General features: G+C 49.7%; 7 protein-coding genes across 7 annotated transcripts; 3 read left to right on the forward strand and 4 right to left on the reverse strand.

The window, feature by feature from the left end:
* Window positions 1-548: 548 nt before the first annotated feature.
* On the forward strand, window positions 549-861 carry FPSE_03680 (uncharacterized protein; the record flags this gene model as incomplete). Its single annotated transcript, XM_009256799.1, has 2 exons — window positions 549-645; window positions 704-861. The coding sequence occupies 2 exons, from the start codon at window positions 549-551 to the stop codon at window positions 859-861; spliced, it is 255 nt and encodes an 84-aa protein (XP_009255074.1).
* A 537-nt stretch (window positions 862-1398) lies between these two features.
* FPSE_03679 (uncharacterized protein) lies at window positions 1399-3001 on the forward strand (the record flags this gene model as incomplete). Its single annotated transcript, XM_009256798.1, has 3 exons — window positions 1399-2239; window positions 2290-2411; window positions 2465-3001. 3 exons carry the CDS (start codon window positions 1399-1401, stop codon window positions 2999-3001), a joined length of 1500 nt encoding a protein of 499 aa, XP_009255073.1.
* Window positions 3002-4544: 1543 nt separating this feature from the next.
* Window positions 4545-4823, reverse strand: FPSE_03678 (uncharacterized protein; the record flags this gene model as incomplete). The annotated part of the gene is made up of 1 exon (XM_009256797.1): window positions 4545-4823. One exon carries the CDS (start codon window positions 4821-4823, stop codon window positions 4545-4547), a length of 279 nt encoding a protein of 92 aa, XP_009255072.1.
* Window positions 4824-5240: 417 nt separating this feature from the next.
* Window positions 5241-7854, reverse strand: FPSE_03677 (uncharacterized protein; the record flags this gene model as incomplete). Its single annotated transcript, XM_009256796.1, has 7 exons — window positions 5241-6356; window positions 6403-6697; window positions 6748-7121; window positions 7175-7321; window positions 7371-7481; window positions 7536-7673; window positions 7732-7854. 7 exons carry the CDS (start codon window positions 7852-7854, stop codon window positions 5241-5243), a joined length of 2304 nt encoding a protein of 767 aa, XP_009255071.1.
* Window positions 7855-9439: 1585 nt separating this feature from the next.
* On the forward strand, window positions 9440-11125 carry FPSE_03676 (uncharacterized protein; the record flags this gene model as incomplete). The annotated part of the gene is made up of 1 exon (XM_009256795.1): window positions 9440-11125. The coding sequence occupies one exon, from the start codon at window positions 9440-9442 to the stop codon at window positions 11123-11125; it is 1686 nt and encodes a 561-aa protein (XP_009255070.1).
* Window positions 11126-11694: 569 nt separating this feature from the next.
* On the reverse strand, window positions 11695-14285 carry FPSE_03675 (uncharacterized protein; the record flags this gene model as incomplete). Its single annotated transcript, XM_009256794.1, has 3 exons — window positions 11695-13222; window positions 13279-14141; window positions 14241-14285. The coding sequence occupies 3 exons, from the start codon at window positions 14283-14285 to the stop codon at window positions 11695-11697; spliced, it is 2436 nt and encodes an 811-aa protein (XP_009255069.1).
* Window positions 14286-14731: 446 nt separating this feature from the next.
* FPSE_03674 (uncharacterized protein) lies at window positions 14732-18018 on the reverse strand (the record flags this gene model as incomplete). Its single annotated transcript, XM_009256793.1, has 2 exons — window positions 14732-15625; window positions 15673-18018. The coding sequence occupies 2 exons, from the start codon at window positions 18016-18018 to the stop codon at window positions 14732-14734; spliced, it is 3240 nt and encodes a 1079-aa protein (XP_009255068.1).
* Between the last annotated feature and the right edge of the window lie 359 nt (window positions 18019-18377).

Here is an 18377-nt window from a genome sequence, read left to right on the forward strand (position 1 = left end):
TAAGGGCATATATCTAGAACCTACTAGCTTGGCATAAGAAGAACTGCAGTTTTGGGTAGAGGATGAAGACGCCGTCATTCGAAAGGGGTTGATTTAAGTTGAGCAAGCATCTCGTCAGTTTTGGATGAATGTATATGACTTCCTGACTTATACTATAAACAAGAATTATTGATACTCATATGTACATGGATATTAATGCCCGTTCCTGATGACGCCGAGGTTCTTTGAGCTTTCATTACAACTGCCTTGATTTGATAGGCCTGAGGTCCCCCCGCTTAGCGGCCCCCTAGTGGATTTCCCCAGGCTCTCCCCAGCCCCAAGCCTTCTGTAATAGGGAAAAGTACTGCTCGTGACCGTGAACCGAGGCAAAGTTGCCCCCACCTGCCGGGAGCGTCCCCGGAAAGAACTCCTTGTTTTCTTTCCCAGCTTTTCCTTGTCTTTTTCTATCTATTCAAGCTCATCAAACTCATATTTACTAAACGATTTCTTCATCTTCTCTCACAACTTGAAGCTATAACTGTAACCCTTATTTCATCCACTTCATCACCATGAGCGAGACATACACCACCGCCGAGGTCCAAAAGCACAAGGACGAGGCCAACGGCTTCTGGCTCATTGTCGAGAATGACGTTTACGACGTTACAAGTACGATGCTCTTGTAACCCGCAGTTGAGAGTTAACTTATACTGACTTTCACTTGCAGAATTTATCGATGAGCACCCCGGCGGCGCCAAGATCCTCAAGCGTTGGTCTGGAAAGAATGCCACCAAGGCTTTCTGGAAGTATCACAACGAGGACGTCCTGAAGAAGTATGGCAAGGACCTCAAGATTGGTGCTGTTGGCGAGAGCGCCAAGCTATAAAGGTCATTTCAACCGGCATCTTGGGCCATACTCATGAACCAACTGTGAAGCTTTGTTTATTTTGGCTGTATTTATTCTGATTTGTTTGTACGGCATGGCGTATACCATATATTGGATGGGTGAACTTGATGGGTGGATTTGGAATAGGTTGAAGGAGCATCCTAGAACTAGTGATGGGTGACTTGATACACTTTCTATAGACCGAATCTCGACAAAGAAATATTGGATTTACAAATTGCAAACATATACAAAAAACATGCATTTACCTAAACCTTTCGACGCTTGTGTCTCTAGGCCAGGTTCTTATCGTCGCGTGGGCACCTTCCAAAATGGTACCCTTGGAGATGGACACGATAGTGACAAATCAGCACTATTAAATCCTTCCGTCTTACCTATTTCAACTAACGTTAGGACGCCGCGATTTGCGGCTTAAGCGGCAATTTCAAGCGGGGAGCTATAAGACCAGACGTGAGCCAGTGTTGCTGAGATATATAAAAAGAGGAGTCTCGGCGAATTGCAGCTATCCTCCAAACAAAAATGAGTGACTTATTCAACCTTGAAGCTCAACGGGCCCGTCTGTCTCGGCGTCAGGGCCCCGAGCCTGGCTCCGCTCCAACTCCCACTCTCCCAGAGGCCTCGGCCATTCAAACAGCTGAAGCCAAGCTTCCACGTCCAGACTTGGAAGGTTATCTTCAAGGCATCTCCCAGGAAGACGTTGTGCGCCATATCATCGAGGACATCGTTCCCGCTTGTAACGGCCAGGGCAGCTCATCTCGATACTATGGCTTCGTCACAGGAGGCACTCTGCCCATTGCCGAATGGGCAGATAACGTAGTCTCTCGAATGGACCAGAACGTGCAGGTTCATCTCCCAGCGCAGACTATTGCCACAACGTTGGAGGATTCAGCGCTTCAGATGCTTGTTTCGCTCCTCAAACTCGGCGATTGGAAGGGCCGGACTTTTACGACTGGAGCTACCGGCAGCAATGTTCTAGGTCTTGCATGCGGCAGGGAAGCCATCTTGGAAAAGCGAGGACAAAGCGTCGGCGAGGTTGGCTTACTGGCGGCATGTCTTTCAGCTGGTGTCAAGGAGCTCCAGATCCTCACAAGTGCAGGCCACAGCTCCTTGTCCAAGGCAGCCAGTATAGTTGGCTTCGGTCGAGATTCCGTAAAGGAGCTGAGACTTAGCGAGAGTGAGCCATGGAGGCTAAATCTTGACGCTTTGGAGAAGGAACTTCAGAAGAGCGACGTGGCCAGTGTGATTGCGCTGAGCGCTGGTGAAGTCAACACAGGTCGTTATGCCTTAACAGGCATTGAGGAGATGCGCAGAGTGAGGGAATTGGCGGATAAGTATGGAGCGTGGATCCATGTTGATGGAGGTGAGATACTTTCAGTCGTTCCGCAATATGGTTGATACTGATGTGTTTAGCTTTCGGTATCTTTGCTCGTGTTCTTCCTGAGCAGGACGATTACAAGACTCTTCACAAGCGTGTAGAGGGTGTTGAGCTGGCGGATAGTATCACTGTCGATGGTCACAAGATTCTCAATGTCGTAAGTAATTCACGCCCCTGAACTATCCGCCGTCAGTCTAACTCGACATCCAGCCCTACGACTGTGGCATGTTCTTCACTCGATCACCCGCCATTCTCCAATCTGTCTTTACGAACCCTAATGCAGCATATCTCTCAGGCGGCGCATCCACCATCCCCTCGCCTCTCAACATCGGTCTCGAAAACTCACGCCGCTTCCGCGCTCTTCCAGCCTACGCTGTTCTCCTCAGTGAAGGCCGTCCAGGAATGGCGAAACTAATCGATAATATGATAACTCTATCCCGTCAAGTTGCAGCTTTCCTCAGGGATTCAGAACACTACGAGCTGCTCCCCGAAGATGGAGCTGGCTTAGATGAGGTCTTCATGATTGTTCTGTTCCGCGCCAAGGATCCCAAGTTGAACGAAAACTTGGTGCAGAAGATCAATGAGACGAGACAGATGTATGTGAGTGGCACGAGCTGGAAGGGCGAGAAGGCAGTGCGTGTGGCTATATCTAACTGGATGGTGGATGTGGACAATGACTTTAAGGTTGTGACTTCTATCTTGACTCGCGTAGCTGAGGGTAAAGAGTTCAACATCGAGGACTGTTAAGACAGGGACGCGGGCGGAAAGAAAATAACTGCCGTTGTGCCCTTTGTAGACTATCATAGATTTCATGCTGCACAGTCGAAGTGCTCTATTTGGGCTGACACACATGTCTGTTTGTTTTCATTAAGTTGACACGTTTTGGTGCTGTAAAAGATAGGGGTTCTCCATGTGGTGCATGGGAGCTTTTACTTCCCCATATTGAATCGGATTGACCATATCATCCTCGAAAACCTTCGTCCACTTGATCAACTTGCACTACAGACAGTAGGTCGGCATGATCCCTGATTAGATGCCCTCTATATATTCCTTAGACCTCCCACTCTGCTATGTCTCATAAGGTGAGGATAGACGAGATGTTGTTATCTCTAGGTGTCGTTGGATGGCTTGAGAAGTCTGGTATTGTGGTGTGATAGTTGATGCTGTCAGCGATGACAGACGTTCTCTGTCCGTGATCGTCTAACAAATACGAAAAGAAGCCATCACATATTTGAAGAATTAGGAGTGGAGGGTGTTTAATATGTGAGACAGATTGTCAGAGCAAAACCCAACTTGAAGAGTGCGGATCGAGTGAGATGCATTAAAACTGGTATCTATGGCCTGAAACTGCGACTTCCAGATTGTAACAACAGAGTGAAAAAAAAGAAGCCCGGTCCTGGTGTTCAAACGGGCAAAACGAAGAGTGGCCGAGGGAGAGTGGTTTTTTTTAGGCGGAGTTTGTTTGTAGGTTTTTTTTTTTAGGTAGATACCACTCGGCCACTCTTCGTTAGGGGTATGACTGCAATTTGGACATATATGCCTTGCCTGGTGGTTCATCATCCGTGTTGAAAAGAAAAGAAAGAACAGCGCCCACAGCAATGTGTCCTCAGCGGTGCAACAGCAATTGCCCGATGAATACACATTGCCTGGGACACATCGCTGCTTCTGGAGAAAAAGAAAAGGAGCAGACACCACGGCAGTATCTTCAGCAGTGCAGAAGTAGTTCTCTGATATGTGTGCTTTGCCTGGTGTCCATCGTTGCTGTGAAAAGAGGCGGACGATCGAGTGTGGTTTTGGACCCGAAAATCCCAAAAAGATAAGGGGCGGTCGAACGGGGAGAATGTGGTTTTAGGTTTTTTTAGGTAGAGATTGTTTGAGAGATTGTAGGTTTTTTTGGGTAGAGTATCCCGCTCGGCCACCCCTTATCAAAAGTAGAACCAGCAATTCTAATATATATACCTTGCTGGGGACCCATCGGTGGCGCAAAAAAGATAACGAGGTCTGGTTTTTGAACCCGAAATTCCAAAAGATAAGGAGCGATCGAACGGGGAGATGTGGTTTTAGGTTTTTTAGGTAGAGATTGTTTGAGAGTTTGTAGGTTTTTTTTAGGTAGAGAATCCCGCTCGACCACTCCTTATCGGAAGGAAACAGTGTAAATTCGGTATTTGAGCCCTAGCTGCGAGCGGTCGTTGATGCGCATTCGTGGTGAAGAACAAGTGAAGTGAAAAAATCCAGCGCTCCCAGTAAAAATCGATCGTCGTCGTCCGTTTCCCATCTCCCCATGACCAGTTTAACCAAACTTCTTTGAACCACCCTTTGTCGTCGCCCTCTTATCCGTCGACTTCTTCTCTCCCTTCTTCTTTTTCTGGCCTAGCAACTCCAAATGTCCCGCGCGCTCGCCGAGGAGCTTTTCCGTTTGTGCTGTCATGCCGCTTGTGAATTTCCTGTGGACCTTGTCGATGCTTTTCTTCGTCTGCTTGGGCTTGTGCACTTTGGATGCTTGGCGCTTGGAGTGAACGGCCTTGGTGGGGATCGCTCGACCGAGGTTCTTGACTGTTCCTTGGGCCATTTTGGTGGTTGGTTGTGGGTATGTGTTGTGGTGGTTGGAAAGGAAAGGTTGGAGATGGAGAAGTGAAGTTTAGGATGGAAGGGTTGGTGGGGAAAAATAAAAATCGAGGTGAGCATAGCGGGGCTCCCACTCACCGAGCCTTCACCGTGGTAAGGACCCTGAGATGTTCAACTCTAGAGGTGATTGGCCAGGCTTCTATGCCTACTACTAAGGTACCTACCTACCTAGGTATGATGGGACTACTTAAATCTGGTAACAAGATGTGGAATAGTTCAGTCATAGACAGTGAATTATATATATCTACCACTATGCTAGCGAAAACCTCGATGTGGTATCCTGACGTTTCCTTAAAGTATCTGTAGGAACAATTATGGTAAAAGTATGTATTATTATAAGCTCCAGAGCTTGAACCACGCATTACCAACCATCACCCCAACCATCATCGTCATCAGCCTCCTTTGGCTTCATATCAATCTTCTTTGCTGCAACTGGCTTAGCTGCGGGCTTTGCCAAAGGCTTCTTGACCGTCGAAGACTTGGATAAGCCTTTCGGTAGGGGTTTGGCGTTGCCTGACTTCTTTTGTGATTGTGCAGCTAACCACCCAGCAAAATCAGGCTCACCATCTTCGAATGGGGTGGCAGTTGCAGTTGTGGCTGCGGGTTGCTTTGAAGACTGCCCGGGAGTATCGAAACTGTCAAAGTCGTCGTTCATGTCACCCCAAGAATCCCCAACATCATCACCGTCATCTACAGGTAAGAAAGAATCGGCTACCACACTTGCGGTATGTGACGAGTTGCGAGATAGAGGTGCCGGGGGCGACTTGACTGCTTGGCGGTGCAGTGACGAGGCAGTACCAGTCGCTGGCTTCTTGGGTTCAGAGCTAGCTGAAGCAGCTGGCGCCGGTGAAGCAGTACGGGAGTCTGACTCGGCATGAATCTCACCCGCAGCCGCAGAGATCTTGTTGGTGAAAGATGAGATTGCCCACCCTGCCCAACCGGCCGCGTTGTTTTCATTTGGCTGAGGCGTGGCCATTCGTGGGGCCGCGCCATCAGCAGCCTGTGGTGGAGGTAGAACTGTGTCAGGCATGGAGGAAGCCGCCTTCTTGATTTTCTGGAGATAAACCTCCATAGTGCGAGTCGCAGATTCACGGATAATCTTCTCCTTGTCAATCAAGGCAGGAGAGATTACAGGCAAGATTCTGCAAGCCGCATCCTCGTCCGTAAAATATTCTGCGGTGGCCCCCAACGCCATCAAGGAAGCATTCCTAGCATGGACGAAAGGATCCCTAAGTGACCTTGTAAAAGCGGCTATGAGAACCTTTGACCGCGATGAAGCGCCGAGGTGCTTGGCGATCTTTCCCAAGCAGATAGTTGTGTTTGTACGAATACCAGGCTGCTCGTCATTCGCTGTTCTCGCGAGCTGTTTGAGGAGGTCGCCGTTGATTGTGCGGTCCGAAAGTTTTGTGATAATAACAAGTACCGACTTGAGAGTCTGTTCCCTTACTACAGGTGTTACGTCGGTAAACCCGGTAATCTATAGTTGTCAGCATTACTTCTCAGGCCAACAATGGGGGACATACTAATTGTGGGAAGATCTTGTCGTTGACGATCTTCTGTGAAAGTTGATCAATCATCAAAGGGAGGTTGTCTAGCAAACACACTCGGATGGCTCGATCAGGGTTTCCAAATAGGCGAATAATGAAGGGCGTAATCTTCGAGTCAAAATCTTCTTTGGAAATCTTGGCCGCAATCTTAAGAACTACAGTGACAGCTCTGGGACCTCCGCCGCCAAATTCGGCCGATTTCATCAACTCGGGCATCACCTTTAATTTGAAGAATTCTTCAGGGAAATCATCGCTGATTTCATCTAGGCCCCTATCGAACACCTTAGTAAATGCCCTGAAAGATGTATGTCCAGGACGTACGCAAGAAACTCTTCTCGTTCATCAGGGGTCTTGATATCCAGGTTATCGATACCCTCCGTCAATTTGATTAGAGAACTGTCGAAGAAAGATCCGCTTCTGTTTCCTTGGTCGAGAAAGGCGCCCACGCTGATTCGAGCCTTGGGGTTGGCGTTGCACAGGCGCTTGTAACTGGACTGCATTGAAGGGGGGACATTCTTGGTCTGGCCAGCTTGGTCAGCTGCGATGTACTCGCCATTGAAAACCTCGAATATCAAAGTTCCAAGATTGAATGCGTCGACTGCTGTGTGAGGATTCTTCTTGATAACGTCCCATCCACCTCTGGCCAACTCAGGGGGGGTATATCTTGCAGCGTCGGGGACCAAGCTTCCGTATGTCTGATGTATCAATTAGATCCATTATCGCAATGCATATCGGGGCGACTTCTTACGTAGATAATAGACTCGTCATCCTTGAGGCTGCTGAGAACGTCAAATCCGCCCAATTTCCATTCTCCACTCTCTGAAGTATAGATCGATCCGACTTTGATGCTTCCGTGGATGGAAGAAGCGTCGTCGTTGATGAATTTTAATGTACGCTGCATATAATTAGCACCGTCTGGTAATTCGGCATATGGGCAGCCATACCGCAACGCTATGAAGACCCCATTTTATCGTCTCGGGGCTGAGACTCTTTCTTCGAACGTCCCATCGCAGGGGTACCACTCGTTCGGTCGCGATGTAGATGTATGTTTCCGTCTAGCAAGCATGGTCAGAGCGATGCGCCAAGTGTAGTTATGTCGGTGAACATACTTCGACGGCGTCTAGGACTTTGATTACGCCCGGGTGTCGCAATGTTCGGAGCTTCTTTAGAGCATTCTTGGCTAGGGGTAGCTGGGATCGATTGGTAGTTATATCGAAGGAAAAGATGCTGCAGTTTGATCCATCTTCCTGTTGATCAGGTGTTAGCAAGAGCATACCACGTAGTGCGATGCGCTCCCAAGCTTACTCTCTTGGTACCGTTGTACAATGTCCAGATGGACTCGTCGATATCGACCTTGTCGCCAAAATTGTAGGGGAATGGAGGACCTTGTGCGATGGCCGATGCCACAGCAGACTTGAGAAAGTTCATCCCAGGAACGCAAGTATTGGGTAAAGATATTTGGAAGTATTTGGTGAGTCTTGTTCCAGATTGGCTTATATGCAAACAAAAGCGCTAGGTGTAGACAATTATCTTGGGTTTGAGTCGCAACGTGGTTATTGGCGTTGTACGTCAGTCAGGGAGTTAACGTCCCCCGCGCTAGCGCCTAATGAGTTTAGGAGTTGGCTGGCAAGCTGAACAGGTATCTACAGGTACCCAGACGGAACAGCCCGAATGGAGGGGCATTCAGCGTTACCTAATCCCACTAAACTAAGATATTCAGCGACTACCCAAGTTCATTATAAGTTTATAAAATTGACAATTTTTAGTACGTGCCTAGGATGAATATGCCATCCATTGCTATGACTTCCAAATAGTGAGTTGTCCTGTGTAGAAGGGTTTCATAGTAGGTAGGTTACTAAGTAACCATATCCTATATCAACAATGTTCAAGACCCATGGAATGCTCATCTGCTCCATACAGGGGCGCAACGGGGCTCCGGGGCGGAACAATTAGTGTTCCAGGCGAGTTGCCAGGGCAAGCAGATGATTATTTACAGTGATGGCCCGTGGGGGGTTCCTGTCAATTGCTGCACTCACCGGCGCCTGGGCCAGCCGCCTACAAAGCTAACGCGGTTGGTACCGTGAATCACGACCGTCATTGGAGACTCTGTTTCCCTCGTTATTTATTTGGCTTTCTATTTCTTTGTCTGACCTTGAAGCGCTTCTTTCAACTGCATGATAGAAGCAGAAAACACAGTCGCGCATTGTTTACCGCGGATAGGACAGGAGCCTCGTCGGAGCGCGTTTCTTAGCGTTCATTCGATCCTAACTAACTTTTCCGCAAACTATTTCAACCTCTGATTACCTCTGTTATTTCTCGTCATCCAATATCGACTTGTACATACCTGCATGCTGTACAACGGCAATCGCATTTGTTCGCGCGCACGGCATAGCTCTTAACGCGGGTGCAACAACCACTTCCTTGATCGCACAGGGGAGACGGTTGCGGATCTAGGTATGTCGCAAATATTTCCCATGCCCTTTCTCCTTTTACATGTCGAATGATGCCCATGGTAAAAGGTCTGACTGAACGGAACCCTTCTGGTCGCACTACCTCTTATCTGAACCCGTTCATGACACTGTTGTCTCAATCAACCTTGTCATTTCATATCGCGCCCCAAGCTGAAAAGCTCTCTTACACTTCCCCTTGTTCGTAGAGTGCTGGGGCCGGTAATATTAGAGTCTCCTCAGTCGCAACATGGAGTCCTCTTCCTCGTCTCTGCCACGGATCTTGACCAAAGGCCGCGACTGACAGCAGTTATACTGCGATGAAACGGCTCAGAGAAGAGACGGCAGCAACCGCTGGGTGCCTAGCTTGACGGCCATTCAAAACTGAAAAGATCTGACTCGACTCTCGCTTCACTGTTTACTTGGCTTGCGCATTATGATACACAAATCTAACATACATAATTGACAGGAAAATATCAATATATGAATCTCATGATTCAACCGAGTCGCAAAACTCTGCGCTTGGCGGGATAGACTTACCGCCTGGTCCATCCAAGTGGTACTCGATGAATCATACTTCCCGCATAGGCGGCACCTGCGCAGCTCCTGACTGTTATCACACTATCTTGTTCAGCTCAACGGCATTCTGTTCACTGCACCAGTCGCTTGGACAGGCGTCTCCGATCAATAATGACCACGGTGGAGCAAGTCAACTAGGGACATCTCGACCATCGGGTAGAGTTTTGACCGCGAGAAGGGGCCGCCAACCGTTCTGGAGGCCTGGCTTGCGGAACTCAGTTAGGTCTCGAGAAGCTTCTCGTGAATCCCTCAGTACCAGACCTGACACCCAAGCTGAACAACCAAACGTCACGCAATTGGAAAGCAGAACTACTTCTGCCCAGTCTTTGACACGAAGAGGCGATGGCGAAGAACGGGAAAAGGACGACGCTTTCCGAGGGCAGAAAGAGGAGGATACAGTCAGTAACTGGTTGAGCGAAAGGAGTAGCCCGATAGATCGGTCTACGAACGCTGCATTGCAGACAGGGATGATCCAAAGTTCGGCATGGACTGCTAAGAAAGTCACCGCTGCTCGGATAGATCTGACAGATACGTCGAGCTTACTACGAGCCCCCAGAATAAATTCTCAACCCGGGGTGGAAATTTTGACTAGCATACCACGCGAGCATCCTGTCACTGAAAGGGTGGTGTCGCCGGTCGCAAATAAGGAACCGCCTTTACACCCTTCTCGGAAACCAAAGCTGGATACGAAGAGCAGTGGGCATGTTCCTCTGTCATTCTCCTCCAAAAGTTCAACTCCGACAGCAAAAAAGCCACCGGAGAATCTGCTGAATATGTCGAAGCCCGCATTCGATAGTGAGCCAAAGCGTTCACAGGGGCGCAGCCCACAAACGACTTTTTCACCCAAAGTCCTCATAAGGCCAAGTAGGCCATATGAAGTTTCCCCGTGGTCGAAACACCCAGAGAAGGCACTGCCGAAGGAGGCATTGCCCATGAAGGCTTCGCTAGAAAAGGAACGCCCTTTGCGAGATATACTACTGCCCAAAGTGTGCGCCAAAACTGATAATGGAGCGAACAAGGCTAGTAAAAGTGACAGTTCGGATGGAACAACGGCTCAGGCAATACAAGCAGCACTGTTGTCATTAAGGACCAAAACAGGCACCGACAAGGAGAAGCCGTTAGCCACTTTTGACCCAGTCGCATTTGACTCGATTATCTACCGACAATCTGGTTTGCGTCCACCTCCTGGCGTCCGCTTGTCTTCCCGCATTGTTAAAAACGGGTCAGCGTCACATAAGAGTGAACGAGTTTATCTCCCCGTTAATCCGGCAATCCATAAAATGCATAAGAGGTCTCAGCATTGGTACAAACAGAAATGTGAAGAGATCAAAAGACGTCCCAGCCGAAAGGCCTGGTTTGGTAAGGTTGAGGCAAGGCTGCGCTGGTTGCGCGCCGAAGAAGAAAGGCTGGAGCAGAGCCGTCAAAATGCCCAAAATGACGGATCTATACCCCCTTTCGAGCCTCCCAAACCGCGATGTTTTAAGCAGATCTTGGATTTCGGAGACGTGCCTGAAAAGGAACTGCCCGAAGATGTGCGCAGTGATCCCGCATGGTTAAAGGCCTGTGCCTGGCTCCGAAAGTGCGAGGAGCAGGCGACTCAGTACCAGCGTCAAAGGAATAAATCTAAAAGGGAAGCAGAGCGCTACTTTAAGATGAATTTCGGCGCAGGCTAATGATAATAATGCATGATGAGATTATATGACCAAGGGTCCATTCTGACGCAGTCTTTCGAAGATTGCGCACGCGTACAACAGACGCGAAATGGACTTGCTGTGTACATATGAAATACTATAGTTGACAACACAGAGAAACTTGAGAAGGCTCGAGCTCCGGCTGAGACAAAATATAAAATATAAAAAGCACATATGTAAAGAATACCGAGAAATACGCCAAGTATATTGCAATAAAAGTTACAAACTGGTTCGATCAACAGATACATGTCAAGTCTGGTTTCTGTGTCTCAACTAGGCATGTCACATTTTACACGGCTGGAAAGGCACACCTTTCAACTTTGGAATGGAATAGCTAGAAGACAAAGAATGACTACTGGTATTGCTTGTTGGTATATATATACAATCTATCGCTTGGACATTTTTCACCCATCCAATAAACGCCCCTATTTTCTCTTTGCCCTGGCCTACCCAAAGGCCATTAAATACTTCACTTGTCAAATCAGAATATGAACAGATTTTTTACAGTGACAGCATGTGTACATATTCAAGCTTGATGGTTGGTGCTCAACTTAGATGCCCTTGGACAGCAAGTTGAGGGCACTACCGGCGAGAATGAAACCAGCCTGGTCCTTGGTGACGGCGTGTTTGGTGGGGATGAGGATTTCCTCACCAGAGGACTTGGTGACACGCAGCTGCACATCGCCCTTACCGCCGTTTTGAAGCATCTCGTAAAGACCAACAGTGGCGACTTCGTCACCGGCAGCGATCTTGTCGTAGTCAGCCTCGTTCTCGAAAGTCAGAGGGACAACACCCTGCTTCTTGAGGTTGGTCTCGTGAATACGGGCAAAAGACTTGGTCAAGACAACGCGAGCACCGAGGTAGCGAGGTTGCAGGGCAGCGTGCTCACGGGCAGAACCCTCGCCGTAGTTGTGCTCAGCGACAACCAGCCACTCCTGACCACGATCCTTCCAGAGCTGACCGAGCTCGGGAATGGTGTGCTTGGAGCCATCAAGGTCGTAAGCGGCGTTGACTTCGCCAGTCTCCTTGTTGATGGCGGTGTTGAGAGTGTTGGTGCTGATGTTGGGCAGATGTCCCTTGTACTTGAGCCAGGGGCCGGCGGCAGAGATAGTGTCAGTGGTGCACTTGCCGGTGACCTTGACGAGGACGCGGAGGCCTGAAAGGTCGGATGAGGGGAAAGCAGGGAAAGGGTCAAGGAAGGCCAGACGCTCAGAGGTAGGAGAGATGGCGATCTTGGTGTTAGGGTCAGGCTCTTGAGACAGGACGCCCAACTCGGCGTTGCCAGACTCGAAGGGGGTCTGAGGACCCTCGAGACCGTGAGGGGGGGAGAACTTGAAGTCCTTGCCGTCGGGAGTCTTGATGCTGTCGGTCACAGGGTTGAAGGTGGTAGATCCAGCGAAAGCCATAGCGGTAACAATCTCGGGGGAGGCGAGGAAGTTCATAGTATCAGGGTTACCATCGTTACGGCCACGGAAGTTTCGGTTGTACGAGGTCAGGATAGCGTTGCTGGTGCCCTTCTCAACACCATCCTGTCGCTTCCACTGACCAATACAGGGACCACAGGCGTTGGAAAGAACAATACCGCCGGCCTGCTGGAAAGTCTGAAGGGTGCCGTCTCGCTCGAGAGTAGCGCGAATCTGTTCACTTCCGGGGGTGATGTAGAAGTCAGCAGCGGGCTTAAGGCCAGCCTTCTGGGCATCCTTGAGCAGACTCTCGACTCGGGTCATATCCTCATATGAACTATTAGTGCAGCTGCCGATGAGACCAGCAGAGAGGAGTTCAGGCCAGTCCTGCTCCTTAACAACCTCCTTGAACTTGGAGAGAGGTGTGGCCAGATCAGGAGTGAAAGGTCCGTTGATATGAGGCTCGAGAGTGGAGAGGTCAATGGTGATGAGGTCGTCGTATTCGGCACCCTCATCGGCCTTGAATTGCCATCGGGCATCGGGGTCAGAGCTGTTGCCGGCAAAGCTCTCGAGGGCCTCGATGTTCTTGTTGGCCTGCGATCGTCGAGTCGAGTCAAGGTATCGTGCTGAGGCCTTGGTGTAGGGGAAGATTGAAGTGGTAGCGCCGACTTCGGCTCTGAATAACATGTTAGCATAAGAAACAAGGTTTAGCCCGTTCGGTGTTGAACTTACCCCATGTTGCAGATGGTAGCCATACCGGTGGCGCTGAGGCTGTCAACGCCCTCGCCAAAGTACTCAATGATGGAACCTGTACCACCACGAACCGTAAGGTGGCCGGCGAGACGGAGAATGACATCCTTAGGGGAAGCCCAGTTGCTCAGCTTGCCAACAAGGTGCACACCGAGAACCTTGGGGGCCTTGAGTTCCCAAGGAGCACCAACAAGCGCCTCGACAGCATCAGCACCGCCGACACCAATAGTGATTGTAGAAAGACCACCGGCGTTGGGGCTGTGAGAATCGGTTCCAAGCATCATCAATCCAGGAAGAGCGTAGTTCTCGAGAACAGTCTGATGAATAATGCCAGCACCAGGAGGCCAGAAATCCATTCCGTACTTGCGAGCAGCAGACTCGAGGAAGTCAAACACCTCCTTGTTAGTCTCAATACCGGCAGACAAATCATCCTTAGCACCCTTGGATCCCACAATCAAGTGATCACAGTGAATACTTGCGGGGATAGCAGGCTTGGCGAGGTTGCAAGACATGAACTGGAGGATGGCCATCTGAGCAGAAGCATCCTGCATGTTCACACGGTCGGGGTTGAGACGCAGGTTAGCTTTGCCACGGATGCTTTGTCCATTTTCGGTGTTGCTGAGCAGCGACTCCTCGGGGTTGTCGAGATGGCTGTAGAGGATCTTCTCGGCAAGTGTAAGACGCTGCTTGCCGAGCACACGACGAACATCAGTGTACTTGGTGTAGAGCTTCTCGTAGGTAGGAGGAAGAGACTTGACGGAAGAGAAGTTCCTCCTTGAGTTCTTGTTGGAAGAGAGAGCAGCAGTCGATCGAATAGCGTTGGGGCCAGAGCGTCGCAAGAGTTGCTGTACAAGTCAAGAGTCAGTCATGGTGGTTCATCGTCGTTGGTTATAACACAGAATGGTTCAATTGAAGTATAAACTGTGATTGAGATTACTACTCACCGTCATGGCACCGCCTGAGCGGCTGGCGACCTCCATTGAAACCATGATGGGCGATACACGGTGACTATGAAGAATAACTGTTCGGGTTCTCCTTCCAATGTCGAGATTGTGGTTCCCTTGCAAGTTGTAATTGGTGGGGGCGAAATCGGGGCGGAAATTTTAACAATTGTAAATTCCCGGGACCGGATTGGAGATTGATTTTAGATCCGGGGGATGTGGGGCATCATGGTGTCCGAACACCGGCGGGGAACCGTCTAATATCCACTCTTCACGTCAATAGGTACCCAGGAACAGAGAGAACATATGATGGGATGCAGTAAAATGCCCAGGAAAATCCGAATTATCTATCATACACATAAAGTAAGTATTCATCTTTAGAGCATTAATTACAGCTTGCTCATTCTTCCATTACCAAAAGGCGCCGTCCATTCGCCTAACCAGAGTTGTCGGCCAAAGCAACCGATCATCATTCTTGTTCAAATACATGTCTTCTAGTAAGAGACAACTCCATCTGCGTCTTCTAGCCAAAGCGCTGCGAGATCCTTTGCCAATCCCAATCGCAGCTTTCGTAGGACGTCCTCGCCCTTGCTTGTTGCGAGCCATCCCTTCCTCCAATCCCACCCCCTGTTCACCTTTGCGCCGGCAGAGATTGACTTGTGCAGGTGGTTCACCAGCACAGAGCTTCCTGTCATCATGAAACTTCCACCTAGGTTACCTGTCGATTTGCCCATCAGGTCTTGAGGCGTGGAACCCTTCAGCCCTTGTGCAGATGCCAACACGAGGTTGAAAAAGTCGTCGCACGCTGAGTAAACTCTGTCACCAACTGTCTGAATATCTTCAATAGCCTTCAGTAGAATGTCGATCTGTGAGAGTGTAATAACGGCCGGTGACTGGTTGATAAAGACCGTGGCCTCTCCCAGAAGAGCCAGTAGGAAGTCTTCGCTTACTACTGAGTCTCTTGTGTCGTCGTAAAGTCCACCACGGATATTGTCGTCGGAGCTAGAGATGACAGCCACCAATGCGGATGCAGCTTGCTTCTTCAACTTTAGGGCTTTAGTAGATGAAATATTATCGAGGTCTTCGGCATCTCGTAGTTCGTAAAACTTGCGTAGTGTGGCGTAACCACTAAGCATTCGACCAAGTAGTTGAGCAGCTTCCAAATCTTGCTTGGCTCGCTTCTCCAAAGTCTCGGTTCGCTTTCGTAGCAAGTCCTTCAATTCCTGGTCGAGATCCTTCTCTGAGGGATAAACCGTAGATTGAACAAGCGAGTAAGACATGAGGAGGTTCAGCACCTCACGAACTTTGTCTGATCGATGAGATAGTGCATAGTACCATAGAGCTTCTCCGTATCGATGAGACTCCCTGGAAAGAATCTCTGCAAAGGTCTATTTCAAGTTAGCTAGGATCAGTGCTGAAATTGCATTGTTCTTACCTCTGCTGTTTCCTCGGCGTAGTTGATCATGCCGAGATCATTCAATATCGCCCAAATCTTGTCAACAGTAGGCCCCGAGTTCTCGGTAAGCGTATCAAGAAGATCTCGAAGAAGCTCGCCAACGGTTTCCTCTGATTTTTCAGGCGAATCCATTCGACCCAAGACCTGAATGGCCATTTCCCATCCATCGCGCTCTGGTGACAGTTCCTCTATTCCTGCCAGTTCCCTAGCGTACAGGACAAGAGTTGTGTCTTTGATGCCTTCCAGTTCATCGGGTCCTGGTTGTGTTACTCCTAGTAGCGCAAGATCATCCATGTCGAGGCTATCGGTAGGGAATAAGCTGGGGACATCGGGAGCGGGTAGCCATTCACCAAGCGATGCAACTTCTGCTACAGTGCATGCCAGGGGCAGCGACCATATTCTCAAGAAACCCAGCACGGCATTAACGTTGCCTTCAAAGGCAGAGGCCACCGCAACTTCAACAGGGTTCATGACATTAGGGTTGAGGTCTGATCCAGTCACCATATGGAAGGCGGTTGCCAATCGGTCAAAGTAGTCTTCAGAACCGGCGAATCGTGACGATGCTCGCAATTGCGATTGTGAGAACCTGAGCGCTTTATGGCGTTGGTTTCCGTCGTCCCACCATCCAAAAAGGCCTATCGTCGCCTCACACCAGTCCTGGGCCACTTCCATGATATCTTCATGGTTACCCAAGATGATACCATACACGGTCTGCAGGTTCTCGTATATATCCCAGGGGATCTGGCTTGATGCCTTTCGAGCCATTGACGATAGGGATTGTGGCTGAGGGTCATCCATCAGATCTTGCACATCCTGCTCCTTTCCTTCCGCGAATAGTGTCATTCGGTTCAGAGAGCCGCGGGCCTGAATTCGGAAAAGAGTCCAGTTGCTGTTCCAGATATCCCATTCCGATCTCGCAGCCGGGGACTGGTCCAGGACATCGGCGGCAGCAGCAGCAAATCGCCTGACATTCTCGAGTGATTTACCGATGTATGCATAATCACCTCGAGGGCCTCGTCGTACATGTTCCCAGCCAGCCTCTCTCAGCAGATATGACGCACTTCTGACATCTCCGCGGAGCAGTGAACATCGTACAGTCTGCCAAAACAGGCTATGGCATGCAGGGCTAGGACTGTGGCGGCTGATGTCACGAACTTGGTCAGGGTAGAGGTTGTGGCTCTTCTGCATCCAATCGAACATGATCTCGGACAGAGGCGGAGTCTTCTCTTCGTCGGTGTCGTTATCGAATCGAGTGTGGTGCATACGAAGTATTAGTTGAGCAATGTAGGCAGCCTTCTCGAATGGTTCGGTGTTCAGTCCAGGGCCGACTGAAGCAAAATCCTCTCCCTCTGGTTGGGGGAGACCGTCCACGCATTTGTTCCATAGTTCGGTGAGACGGAATGTGATGTTGGATAGTGAGTTGTCCATCTTTTCAAAGTCTTCTTCCGTTCCGACTCCTTCCTCGTACAGTCGGCATACAAGCTGTTCGGTATCGAGAATCATGTCTGCAGGCTCAACTATTTGGGCGGGTTCATACTGATTGTACAGGTTCTTGGCGATGGATGCAAATTGGAATCCCTCTGGACGGCCAGATATTCCAAGGTGAGTTGAGGTTTGTCTGAAAATGCTTTCTGCTTCTCTGCGGACTCGGCTTGTCGCTGCTGGCGTGTTAAGCACCATAAGGTCGGACTCGTCTCCGATCATTGGCTGGCCGTACGCTCGATCGTCATGTCTCATGTTGAGAAACATGTCCGCTTCTTCAGAACTTTCTCGGTCAAAAGCATGCTCTTCGTCCTCATATTCTGCATCTTCCCCATCGTGGCCAGCAATATCTTGAGCGATGTATCGTTCGATTTCGGCATCGACCTCACGCGGACGCTCTTCTGGAGCGGCAGACATGCGGAAAAGACTGCCTCGATGCGGCGGGAGTTCCATCTCTTCTTCAACATATTGTTCTTGATCCTCGTCTTCCTCTTCGGTGACGCTGAATTGGCGGCTCAATCCTGAAGGTTGTCGACCTCTTATGGATCTTGCAAGTGGGTTGCTTGTAGTGCTGTTGCGCCCGAAAAGACTTCTTCCAGATCCAGTGTTGTTTGACACCCCAAGGTTGAGGGGTTTGGTATTGGACATGCCATGCGAAAAAGAGCTTCCCATGAACGAAAGAGACGGTGCGCCGGCAGGTGTGGTAGAGGCAACCGAAGACGGCGGCGGTGGTCCACCGGGGGTTGTCGTAGGATGTTCGGGGAGGAACGAGAAGCCTGTACCGCGCGCAGGTGTCGACGGACTGCCGGGGGGACTGCTGTCCACGATAAATCTAGCAGCCATGATGCAAAGAAGCTATATTACAAGAGCTCTTCAAGCTTCAGGTTTAGATCGGCCGACTCGGCGCGTCGCAGCAGCTAGTCTTTTCGCTATCGAGTATGGATTTGCGCTATTATCGCATACGATGGTTGTGCTTGGTAATGCAATGGATGGTATTTGGGTGCAATGTTGAGTTACAGCTTCTGTTTGCTGCAGCTGAACGCGCTTGTGATTATTTTTTGGAGCTATCGCGATGGGTAACACGCGCCGTGGTTTATCCGGCACCGCAATCCCTGTCCTATGACATTGGTCCTTCTTGTTCCTCGAAACAATTTGAAGTCCCCCAAACAGGATTTTCTTTATTCAATTAAAATCCCATTGTT

This window comes from Fusarium pseudograminearum, chromosome 1 (assembly GCF_000303195.2).
Source record: "Fusarium pseudograminearum CS3096 chromosome 1, whole genome shotgun sequence".
In the NCBI taxonomy this organism is placed as follows: domain Eukaryota; kingdom Fungi; phylum Ascomycota; class Sordariomycetes; order Hypocreales; family Nectriaceae; genus Fusarium; species Fusarium pseudograminearum.